This window comes from Chanodichthys erythropterus, chromosome 6 (assembly GCF_024489055.1).
Source record: "Chanodichthys erythropterus isolate Z2021 chromosome 6, ASM2448905v1, whole genome shotgun sequence".
Lineage (NCBI taxonomy): Eukaryota > Metazoa > Chordata > Actinopteri > Cypriniformes > Xenocyprididae > Chanodichthys > Chanodichthys erythropterus.
In genome coordinates, this window is record NC_090226.1 from 15,074,458 (window position 1) to 15,087,476 (window position 13,019).

The following is a 13,019-nucleotide window of genomic DNA, read 5'->3' on the forward strand; positions in this document are numbered from 1 at the left end:
CAAGAACATTTATCTTTTTTTTTTAGCGTGAGAAAAATATGCAAACTTCGGTGTTGCAAGGCCATAGCACAAATATGTAGAAAAAAATGAGCACTTCAACAAAAACATCAATAACATACGCTTTATCCTAGTATGAAGGTTGCATGTATTGTACCTTTTCTCTCTATTTTCTTTATTACCATCTGCTTACACTGGAAAAAGTTGGTGCTATCAAATGAGTCACATGACACTGGGTTTTCTAGGATGAGGTAGCTGGGTGCAAGGAGTCACATATGTCTAACGGCATCAAAAAAATGAAAACAGGATAAAACAAGATCAGCTTCTTGCTTAGGGCAAAAGTGCCTCCATAATAAGGCATATTCATCTTTTTTCAGCATTCCTCTAAAAGGCAGCTTAAACACCTGGCAGGTGGCGTATGAATGTGTCCTGTAAATCATCTGTCCACCCTTCTCTTGGCGTGGCAAACCTGACAGTGTGGAGACAGGCTTCCTTATTTATGATTGACTGAAGTAAAACACACAACACCTGTCTGAGAAAGCGCTGGTAAAACGTGCCTTTCGCTTCTAATCTCAGAACAGTTTTCATTACATCCTGGATTACATTTATGATTAAAACACAGGTGGTAGAAACCAGCCCGAGATCAGCACAAAAAAGTCAATTTATGCCTTAAGCATCTGAGAGATCTGAAATACAGACACCTGCCTGATTCCTACACTGAAGCTTCCCTATTCTTGGTACCATCCATTAATTATGGCCAGGGAAGTTTATTAAACACAAAATTGCCATTGTCAAATGGAAAAAGCACCTTTTAGGTGTTTTTATGGTTCTGTTTGCTTGCCTGAGGGGTTTATGTAGTTAATAAAAAACAGGAAAGGTGTTTACAAATTGGTTACTTATTCAGTGCTCAGATGAATGGGTCTCTATCTCCTCTATACAGGTAAACATAGATCTGTATGTGCTTTATCACTTTGAAACACCTCGCCATGGCACACCTTGGTCTGATTAAAAGCTTTGGGAACAGACCGAGGCATGTGGGAGTCAATGATTTTAAGTGTGTATAGTAGGGTTAGGGGTATGTTTCATTCTTCAGAACAATGAGGGTTATTAGACAAAAACAAGAAACAGGTGTTTGAGGGCAGAACAGTAGAGATAGGATTAATCATTTACAATTATCAATTACTAATTCTGTAAAAAAACTTTAGGAAGTGTGAAAGTGTTTTTATTAGTTGCTAAAGCAAACATCACTATCATTATTCTTCATACTTCGAGTTGGGGTCTGATTGAAACTTGTTAACCAAGGGTCTATTGAAGATATAAAATATTATGAAAGTTTCAAGAAGTAACATGCCTTTGATGCTCACTTGAAAACCTGGAAATAATTCTCAAAAATGTTCACTAAAACAAGAATAAACTGTGTATGTGTGAGGTTTACACTGCCAAAGTTTTAAAATAATACACATTCACAATAATACTCTCTCATTTCCTGCATTTGAAGGAGAAAAATATTAAACATGAGAAAGTTCCTGTTACTCAACCATGTTTACTTTCGCCTATTTGAACTAGCTGCTGCTTTCAACTAGCTACTCTTTTACAGAGTCCTAAGTGAGACTGGCTTGCACCCACTAACACTGTCATTACACATCTCCAACCGTAGCTTTGGCTAACCGCAGTGGCCACCGCAGACCCACCGCTGTTTGTTTTACTTTCAGATTATTAATTTACCCAGGAAAGCCTATTAAGATTAAAATCTCAGCTTTGCATGGATGACCTATCTGACATGGAAGTACATGTTGACCGAAAAGAGCAGAGCACAGAGGCCCTTGGACAAGCAGGGGCTGTGGAGGAGCGCCTGGGGGACGGCAGCTACAGCTGGTGGAGAAAAGTAGAATAATGATACCCTCATTAACTCCTTATCACACATACTGTTTACAGATGTAATGCAGGCTTACTCAAGGAATGAGGCACTTAATAGTGGGCTACAGCCCAAATCACAACACTGTATACAACTTTAAAAAGAAAGACTTGACACAAGGTAGTTTTAGTGTACTTTTAATACTTTGTGTGACATGCTCAAAACAACGAATTCTTTCATAATTATTATGCATGCAGCTTTTTGACCTCAGATTAAATAAAAAAGACTAACTGGAATATTTATACTTAAAAAAAAAAAAAGTCATTTGACAATGCAGGAGATTTAAAATGATTATTTTCACCATTTCACCAAAAATTCTAAAATGTTTAATCTAAGATGTTTTTAAAAAAGGTTAAGTTACATTCTCTACAATGTTAACTTTAAATATCACATTATAAGAAATATAACTCTGAAATTTAGGTGAAGTGTGTGAAAGGCTGAACAAGGCTTAGATGTCCCCTGGCCGCGGACTTAAGACTAGCATGGAATTTCCTCACTCAAACCACTGCCTGCTGCTCTTTCTAATTGCTTTTAGAGGGCAAAGCGATTATAAGTACTGGTCTAGGCTCAGTTTTTTTCCATAATGAAAACATATTTGGCTAACGATATTTTACGCTCTGGAGATCATCAAAGGTTTCTATTTACAAAGTGATATCTCTTGATTTTGTGAACGCAATGGCCAATGAGAGGTGTTTAAGGTAGCACAAAAACTCTGAGCGGTGAGTGGATTACGAGTTCTGCACGCTTGCAAATCCTCTCATTATAACAAACATTTTAACAAAAAACAGCTTCATTGATCGTGATGAACTGAGATGAATGTCAGCTTTTTAGTGATTATAAAGGGAGCGCTCTTGCACGCTTTCAGCCATGCCACGCATACAGTATGCTTGCTTTTCTGTTAAAATTAACAGTGGTTTGTGAATGTAGATGCTTTAATAACAAATAGTTTATAAGAAGCGTTTATGCTTGAATGTGTAGGTTGTGCAGTGACATCATGTAACTTGAAACTATTTCAAGGAAATATATTTGCGTTTTTAAAGGGGAAGCGCATCTTCTTAGACTTAACTTGGAGTTGGTTCATTCTCCACCCAAAATTCATGTGTTTTGCATTATTACACAAAACGGAACTTGAAACAAAATTATATTTATAAATGACTATCACTCAGATACCCGCCATCTTCAACTATTTTAATGGTGAGTACACTCAAAGTCTTTGGTATACTTCAATATGCTACAGATGTACATATTTTTATTGCTATTTGGTATGTATTTTTTTTATTATTATTGTGTTGTTGGTGGAATGTAAGAGCTTTTGTGACTTGTTTATGAAGTGTGCATAATGCAAATGGGTTTTGGTGTAGTTAAGATGGATTATCTTGTTTTTTGGTGTTGTTTTATATATAACTTGGACTATTTCTGTTATAATACAGGTAAATGTCTGTTTCACAGATCATTAAAAATCCTAAAGTCCTAATCCTGGTTTAGGCTAAGCCTTGCTCTGGCGTCGGCTCTGTCCCAGGTCAATAGCTGTCCCAGGTCAAACTACCAACAAGTCTGATGTTCAACAAATCCAGGCAATGTCGCTGAGAGAATGACTGTCAAAAGACCAAAAGCTGTCATTTGATTTGCTGTCTGTCCTCAGAAAACTTATCTTGGGCCGTGTACACAACTCTTTGGTCTTAAACGAGCCTTGAACTCGCTCATATCCCACTGTTTTTACCAGGCGGATGGTTCCACCAAGCAACGCTTAAACAGTTTTCCCTCTACAGAAGCCATCTCACACCACTGCGTCCTTTTTTACTACCTGTCGCCATGCTGCTCTACAGGATACCGAAGGTGAGCTGCCTCGCGTCTGTGACGCCGAGCCACATCCCTTTCGAACAGGGGAAGTCAGCGAGCCGTAAGGTGTGAAGCAAAACTCCATTTACCACACTAGAGGCGTTTGGCTCGCAATATGTCGCCCGTCTCTCGGTTTAAACTCTCCTCCACGCCTCGCTGCCGCCCGCCTGGCCCTGCTGCCTCTCGCCCACTCATTACCCCTTTAATTCATGCCAATATGAAGCTGAATAGTTGCGGGAATAATTAAAGAATAATTAAGGGTTTTTTAATGATTTGATTCAGTGGGCCCTTTTCACGTTAACTGCATGCCTTGAAAGGCATTCACCTTAGATTCCCATTATTGTGACCTTGGTTTTACTTAACAGCACAGAGAGGGGATAAAAAAAAGGAAAAATATATCAGCTGGGCTGTAATTAAGGGTTGGAGGGATGTAAAGGTTAACTCACACATGCATAAGTGCACACGCATACATAAACATGCACTTGCTCTCTTTTTCCTGCGCTCGCTCTGTCTTTGTATGTAAAATCATATTTGTAAGGGTATTCACATGCAGAAAAAGCCAAAGCCCACTCGTTCTCCCACACACACTGGGATGAGATCAGGGACGGATTTCTTTATGTGTGTGTTGGCAGGCTCTCTGATTGCTCCATTTGCCGTGTGCGAGAGAGTGAGCATTAAAAGCCACTTCTCACGTGGTTCATCGCCACTGCGAACCATTAAACCCACTGGCTTTTACTGGGGATGTAAAACGGCCCATGAACGGTAACTATTTCAATTTCAATATCCTCGTTAAATATAGAACAAAAAAAAAGAGAGAGAGAAATAAAGCGGGGGGAGGGGGACAAAAGTGCTAAGTTTCTTTCTCAAACAGCTGAATTTTGATTTCTGTGAGCGAGCGACTCTTGATAAATTTGTCAGATCTGCTTGGTGCAATTTATACTTGCCTAAAGCAACCTCCTCCTCCTTACTACTACTGTAAATCAATTCTGCTCTGTCAAGATCATTTATGTAACGGAAAACTTTTTTTTTTTCGCCTTGTAGTTGTGAAAAATAATCATACGTTCAATCAAATAGGTCTAGTTGAGGTGCCTGACCTGATTTCTGCCCGAGAGGTGTGTGTGAAAAGGTCGAGGGTTGCACGTTTTGGGACGATGTTAAATATTTGAGAGACGTGAGAGAAATGGAGTTGTTTGTTTCTTCATGTCTGCTCAGGGGCCGCACCTCTGGCCTCCAGGCGATATCACAGTGAGATAGCAGAGGCCATGCAACTAATAAACAAAGAAAGAAAGAAAGAGAGGCGGGAAGAGATATGGAGAAGTCTGGCTCAGCAGCTGGGTGAGAAACATTGTCCTCACTCTAACATAAGCACTCCCTGACCGCCGGCAAGTCGACGTGTAGCGACACCAGCCAAAGGAGGCGTCGTCGACACTAGTACGCTAGTAAATGCTGCTTATAAACGCCAGAGCCAAGTAACATCAAAGCCGCGGAAGATATCATTCCGGGCATGCCTGTGAGGATGCAATCAAAGTTACACAAAACGCGATTACATTACACACTCTGACATCTATACTCATGGCCTATTAACGGGGATCACACATGAATGTGCATTTACTGTGCCATCCGACGGCACTCTATAAAAGCACTGGCAACAGCTGAATGATGTTCCGTCAAGCTGGCCGGATTCCCCTATAAAACATGTATGGCTTGAGCAGTTAGAGGGCCGGGTGGGAGGGAAGAAGTTTTCTTATGGAAGTATGGAACAAAGCGTATGTGTTTTTTTATGTCCGAGTGCACATATTGCTTGCTTTATATATTCAAGAAGGTTTAGAAGGCTTGTTTTAGTATGTACCCATTGGCGCCAACTTGATATTTTCCACTTAATGTTAAGTTTTTGTATAGAAGCCAGTTTCTGCCTCAGAGTAAGAAAAAAAGGGTATTTATGACTCTTTTTCTTCATAATTTCAACTTTATTTCTCATAAATGTGAATTTATACATCACCATTCTGTATCCAGTAAGGATGCATTAAATTAATCAAATGACAGTAAAGACTTTAACCTTGTAACAAAATTTCAAATAAATGCAGTCCTTTTAAACTTTGTATTGATCAAAAAAATCATGAAAAAATGCATGTTTCCTCAAAAATATATTAAGCAGACAAATTGTTGTCAACACTGGCAATAAGAAATGTTTTTGAGCACCAAATCAGCATATTAGAATGATTTCTGAATAGAAGATTATAATGAAGACTATATTTTTGATTAAATTAATGTTTTTTTTTTTTGTTTTTTTTCAGAATTGCAACTTTATTCTTGTAAATGAAACTGTTTCTCACAACCATGACTTTATTTCTAAGTTGCAAATATCTCACAATTGTAACTTTCTCATAGTAGTGACTTTTATCTCACAATCTGATAATCTTATAATTGTCTGTGGTTTTATTAGGCTTTAATAGTTTTCTATACTCAAAAAACCCTAAATAATTAATTTGATTAGCCTAAAATAAATAAATTATAAATAATAACTGGCCAAATAATAAACCAAATAATGTCTTATTATGAAACTCCATAAAAAAACCTGTAAAAGCTAGGATGTCATACAGTTTTGTTGGAAAATGATGGCATATGGTGCAAAACATGTCCCTGCAGCACAGCTTTTAGAGGACATGATGTAGCAAATAGTGTACAGATATATTTTGATTAGCCAATAAAAGTTCTACCAATTGGCATTGAAAAAATGTACCTTTTGTGTGGTTTGTTTGGGCATGCCATGTCTGAGCAGCCCAGACATTTACAAATATTGTTTTAAGTTGTGTGTGCGGTGACTTGTGTGGTGCCCATGTGTGTCGTTGTGTGTGTATGCGTGTTACCTGTTGCAGCATAAGGGCTTGTTGCTGTTGGAGTAAAGCTTGGAGCTGAGGCGGAGAGAGGATCTGCTGCATCTGCTGAGGAGTTATCATCTGTGGGGTCATCATTGCCATGGATACTGGCACCTAAAAAGAGCGGACAGTCCAATAAGGTGACCGCATACATGGTTGTTTGTGTGTGATGAGCATCATACTCTGTAACAGTGGCTGTCAACTGGTTCGTCGTGACACTAATTTGTATTACAGGTCTTTGAGGCAAGGAAAAACATGCTAAATGCAAATTATAAAATGCATGTGATAAAACAAACTTAACTATTAAGATGCTGAAGAAGCCCAGCATAAGATAAGCATAAATAAGCAGACACCCTCACCTTAACATGATACAAAGCCATTTCTGTTTTTCTAGCTTCATAAAGGAATGTTGTACTTCACTTTAATTAACTCTTTATCCTGTCATGGCAATGAGAGTACACAAAACATCAGCTCTGTTGACACAATAGAGCTCCACACTGCTTGCATTGTAAAACCCTGGCAGTCTCTCTCCAAAAGAGAGAGAGAAAGCGTGTTGATCAAATCTTCCCTTGAGTATGTAGTCTTTATCAGCCTGAAAGTACTTCAATAAACATAATATTATGATTTGTTATCTAGAGAATCACATCTTTGGAAAAAATAACAAACAGTCTGATAAGATAGCTATCGGCAGGAAACAACTTGCAACAGTCTGGAATTGAGAGCACAATTTACTAGACAAGAACTAGGCGTAAAGATGGAAAGCGTGATTCTTATCTTATGACAAATATGCAGAAAAGGAGAAATGGAAAGAGAGCTGAGCTCAACAATAAGGATTTTTCTCTGCAAGCCTAGTCGGGCCATTAGTTCAGATTTTTACTTGGTATAGAAAGTCATGCATTTTATTTTTATTTTATTTTTAATATGCACATATATATGCATATTTTGTACTTGAAATTTCAGATTAACTTTTCTATGGATACTCATTTCCCTCTTAAGAATAAAAAATAAATGAATTAAATTAAAGTGAAATTTTTACTGGGAACTCGGAATTCTATTTTTTAAAAACAAATACAAACACAAAACAAAAAAGACAAATAATTTGTTTTTTATTTTTCATAAATAGCTCAATGAAACAAAAATTATGAATTCATACAAACACTTTTATTGGAAAATGATGACTACAAAACATCACTGTTATGTTTGATGCGTCCAAGACTATTAATTCCAAAATCTCATCTAGATAACTTTTTAATATGATTTAAGTAAGCAATAAGGTACGAGAGGCTGTGCTGTATAAGTCACAGCCTCAAGTACCTTATTGCTTTTATAAAACTGTTACCACACAACACAAATATTAAAGCCAAAAATATGTATCAATGCAACTTTCATGAAGTAAACTTTCACTAAATGCCTTCCTTCCGTCAGAAAAAATAGTCCCTGATCGTGAACAGCAACAGAAGTTACATTTTTACACCATTAGATGGCGGCAAAGATTCTCTTTATGAGTGTGTCAGTCAGTAGCGAAGACTTTTACATTGAAAAGACGCAACTGACAAATGCTTTGACTAGCGCTGTCAGTCACGGGAAAACCCCTTAACTGTTAAAAGGACAAGATAATACATTGGACATTTAAACAGATTATGAACATAGGACCTGACCAGAAGGAAAATGCTAAATCTGAATACAGGTAATAAACTCGCTCAATCGATCTCGTTCTAACAATATTCTTCTAGTTCTACATAATACAGTAAGCTTCAATGAACAATATCAATAGAGAACATACAGTTTACGTTGCTAAGAGTGGTTGCTAAGGGTGTTGCGTAGTGATACCGAAGTCCCTTTAAGACAAGTCATTTCACTCGGCGGCCATCTTTGAAACGCCTCTCGGGCATCCTGGGCATCATGCCCTATCTCTTTGAATGGGGAAACATCAAATTCTCTAAAACTGTTCGCCAACCTTACGATTAAATTTCATATTTGAAATCACCAATGAAATCTAACAACAACCGACTCATAAATTTAGTTTCTAAACGCTCAAATCATAACAAAAAACTGTATTTTTCAGGCTGGATCAAGCAAATGCGCGTCTCTTCGGAGGCGCGCGTTTGACTGTTTCTATAGAAACCGGCAATTCTAACGGCCGCTGAAGTGACGCGATGACTTTACCAGTCGGCGATAGGCTCTTATTTAGAAGGCGGGACTTATTCCGCCATATTGCGCGTTACACTTTCTCCCATTCAAAACTATACGAGTGACACGTCTTGTGTTATTCTATAGTCTTTGGTGATGCACAGAACCATTGAGTGAAGCAGTCATAGAATAAAACACAGCTATTGACCAATCAGAATCAAGGACAGGAACTAACCATTTTATAAATCAGCAAAATTCACATCAATAATGTTCAAAACATCACACAAACTAAATATTTCAGTTCAGTTTAAACGACATAAAAACACATGCACATGATCAATGCAGCGCTGACCCAATACAGCTAGCAGCAGTCCGTCAACTGTCCCAAAACTCTCATACTGGTCATGGGCGTCCTTACTCTCTGTGTGTGTGTGTGTGTCTGTGAGAGATGGTTTGGAAAGACCAGAAGGCAGGCAGCCTGTACAAGATTACATCCTTTAATGCAGTAGTACCGGCCACTCTGTGAACTTATGGGCAGCTTTTTAACGGGCCAGCAATTTCCACCAGTACAATTTGCGGCTGCTTCCTCGAATGCAGCTAGCGATCTTCCACCGAGACACACGCACACACACACGCACAGTGGCTCTGTGGCGTTCCATTTATTTTCCTATTTACTGCTCAAGGGCCAGAACTGATCATCTCCCTGCAACTGCTCAATAAAAATAAAGCTATTTACAGGCAACGGCTGGCTTGAAGCTGACATACGAGCACAAACTACAATCCAGCATAATACGTACATTTATCTACATTTTCCACTCAAAGGGAATAAAACAGACAGGCAACGGCGTGACGACTTCCCAGTCCACTGCCAGTCTGATCTGATATTTGCATTCATTTGTTTTCATGTAGCGCCTGAGCGCTCATATTTTCAGCAGTTTATCTATTCGGAGCTCGAGGGCTCGTGAGGAGGGGTGGAGGAAGGGGGCGAGATAAGGGGAGGAAAGACGAAGAGAGAGAGCTGTCAGACGCAAATTAAATCTGTAAAGGGCTGATTTGACTTTGTAAACAAGATTGGCGGTAAATACGAACACCGGCTCTTTTCCCCGCCGGAAAGAGGGATGAAAGCCTGTGAGTCTCGTGGTTATCTGTGACCGTCCGATATTTTATTGTAAATGTCCCTATCACAATCAAACGAGCCATCCGTATCCTTCGCTATGAGGAGGTGGGAACGCTTCCCAGAATCCATGACAGAGACAAAGAGGCAAAATTATGCACTCTTTTACCCTCTATGACTTATGCGCCACAAGACAGACACATTTTATGGGCTGGCGTGCCACTCACCTTGATTAATTATAGGCGTGATGCAGGTGAGGCTATGTTAGACTAGCGCTTACAGCTAAAGCTAGCAAGCACGGACATATTTCTGCTGATGATATCATGCATCTGATGCCATCGCGGGAGTGTGTTCGGTCCTCTGCCAAAAATCATGCACCCGCCTTTGAAGACTTATATAAAGGGTTAAAATATCAAGGGCCCTACAATTACAGCTTTGAAAGTGAGCATGTGCACCCAGAGAGGAAAAGGCATCTGAAACAAAGCCAGGGCGCCATCCGAGGCGAGAACCCACAGCAGGCCGGTCAGCCGGCCGGGACGTGCCGTATGTGTGCATGTGTGTTGTTTGTGCGCACATGGGGGGAGACGGAAAGTGAGATAGGGTGAAAGAGGGGGCTCGGTGTGGCGGGCGCTTGGCATCACGCCAATTTGCCACGCACGGCTGCTTGTCACCGGGAAAGAGCGAAATGAAAACCTGTAATTAATTGCTCCTCTGCATCCCATTCTCCCGCGGTGACAACCCATACATTCTATTTTATACACACGTTCATTGACATTTTCAAGTTGCAGGCGTAATAATTACCAGAGTTATAACACCTTCTATTGCGGCGCGACAGTGGGATTGACGAGCCGCCTGAATGCTGAGTTGTTAAGGTTTGACGCCATTAATTGCCCCTATAATCTAATATCACAAAGGCGGGCCATTACACACCATGAGCGGAGCGTGCAATTCGACACTACGGTTTCAGAGCAGTGCAGGAAAACAAAAGCGCGCCATTAGAGACTTGACGGCCGCTAACAAAAGCGCAGCACAATGCGGAATTATATTTTCATTCGGCTTTGTCTCTCGCCATAAATGATTCCCCCGTTCATTTGCCGCTGAATAGACCCAGTAATAGAGGAGCCAGAAACCCCAACCATTTGAAGTCAGGCATTTATTAAATGCATTTAATTTTTTTCTCCCATTTTTTTCCTCTTTCTCTCTTTAAATTAACATGCAAAGGGAAAGAAAGGCGAGGGAGATATTTTGCTAGATGAGCAGAAGCAGGGCGGTGAGCACCTTGCTGCGAATTATCAAGCCTGAACACTCATTTACTATATTTTAAAAACAGAGACAAAAAGCATTCTGTCCACATATGACGAGAGAGAATAACAAGAGAGACCTGTTGTGATGTGTTGTCAGTAAAAGGCTAGAGATGCCTCAAGTTTGGACCACAGGAAAAGCACTTGGCCTCTAGCGGAGCTTCAATAGGCAGCCAAATGGACAAAGCTTTAGAATACACTGTAAAAATGTAAAACACTGTAAAAAATCTACTCCGTAAAATGTTGGCAACAGATTACAAGCAATATTATTAATTAAATTCAACAAATAAAATTGAGTTAGAATAAATCGAATTAATTCCTTAAATGTCAACCATTTAAAACAAGTCAAATTTAAACAAAAATATCTAAATAACAGACAGACGTCAAAGATTAATTAAGAACTCTTTATTTTTTTACTGCCAACATTGAAGATGATAACAAGTAGAATCAATGAAGGAAAGAGAAACAAGAATTAACAGAGGTTTAGATGTTGATGTTGATTATTGAACATATATTTTTATGCCACAAAGTGACATAAAAAGCAGAGTTAAACTGGCCAACTAAGTGAAACACCGATCACCATAGTTCATTTAGTTGGCCACACTCTGTTGGCCAAGCAATTGGGTTGTTTTAACCCAGCGGTAGGGTTAAATGTTTGCCCAACCTGCTGGGTAGTTTTATTTAACTCAACTATTGTTTAAAAATTACTGTATTGCTTAATTAAAATTAACCAAAAGTATGTTGGAAATGAACATTTATTAATGTTCAATGAATAATTATTAAACAATAAACATTTATTAAATTGCTTATTAATAAATTTATATTAATAAACTATTCAACTATTAAATTTATATTAATAAAATATTAAAGCTAATTAATTAAACATTCACCTTTTGTCTATTATTGTTGTCTCTAATTGCATCTGGTTTTTAATTTCCCAACTATTTTGGGTTCATTTTAAGCTAGCCATATAGCAATTTTTAAATAATAGTTGGTTTAAATAAAACTACCCAGCAGGTTGGGCAAACATTTAACCCAACCGCTGGGTTAAAAAATACCCAATCGCTGGGTGTGTCCATTTCAACCCAACTTGGGTTGTTTTTATCCCAGCATTTTTTAGAGTGCAGTTTAACTCTGCTTTTTATGTCACTTTGTGGTTTTTGTAATGGTGTTTGCCAATTTTACACATCTGTGTAAAATTTATGGTTGATGTTTTACAAAAGTCAACCATAAATGGTTGACTTTTAAGGAATTAATTTAATTAATTCTAACTCAATTCGTATATGTTGAATTTAATTAATAATATTGCTTGTAATCTGTTGCCACAATTTTATTGTATAGATAGAGCATATTACTTTTTACAGTGTATATACACATTATTTAAGAAAAAAAAAATCAATATAATTTTATAAAAAAAAGCTATTAAATCATTTAAAATATAAACATATATTTATAAAAATATACAAAATTAAATATATAATATAAACCTTAAAAAATATATATTAAAAAATAAAAACCTGACACATTATGAATGACTTCCTCTTTATATTTTAGCTATACAATAGGCACATATTTCACTTGCATGTAAGAGATCAAGGTTTGGTGTTATTCCCTACTGGTCAATGCTGTAACTAAAGTTACAGGGCTTTTTTTTTTTTTTTTGAAAAAGCAGGCAACATTTAAATCAAAATTATATTTCATTATATACTTTAATAAATGCATGAAAAATGCCTATTTTTACAGTTCCCAATTATTTATTAATTTATTTATTCATTACAATTTTTAATAATTAATTTCCATGTCTGTAATTAGTCAAGTGGCATTTACGGACCAGGTAACTGGCTCCA

General features: G+C 38.0%; 1 protein-coding gene across 2 annotated transcripts in view; it reads right to left on the reverse strand.

Moving 5' to 3' along the window:
• The window catches only part of foxp4 (forkhead box P4), a 142,152-nt gene that overhangs the window by 52,682 nt on the left and 76,451 nt on the right, over positions 1 to 13,019 (reverse strand). For both annotated transcript variants that reach the window (XM_067388220.1, XM_067388219.1), the window contains exon 4: positions 6,619 to 6,741. In XM_067388220.1, the coding sequence (XP_067244321.1) occupies positions 6,619 to 6,741 (123 nt within the window). The remainder of the gene's footprint in view (positions 1 to 6,618; positions 6,742 to 13,019) is intronic.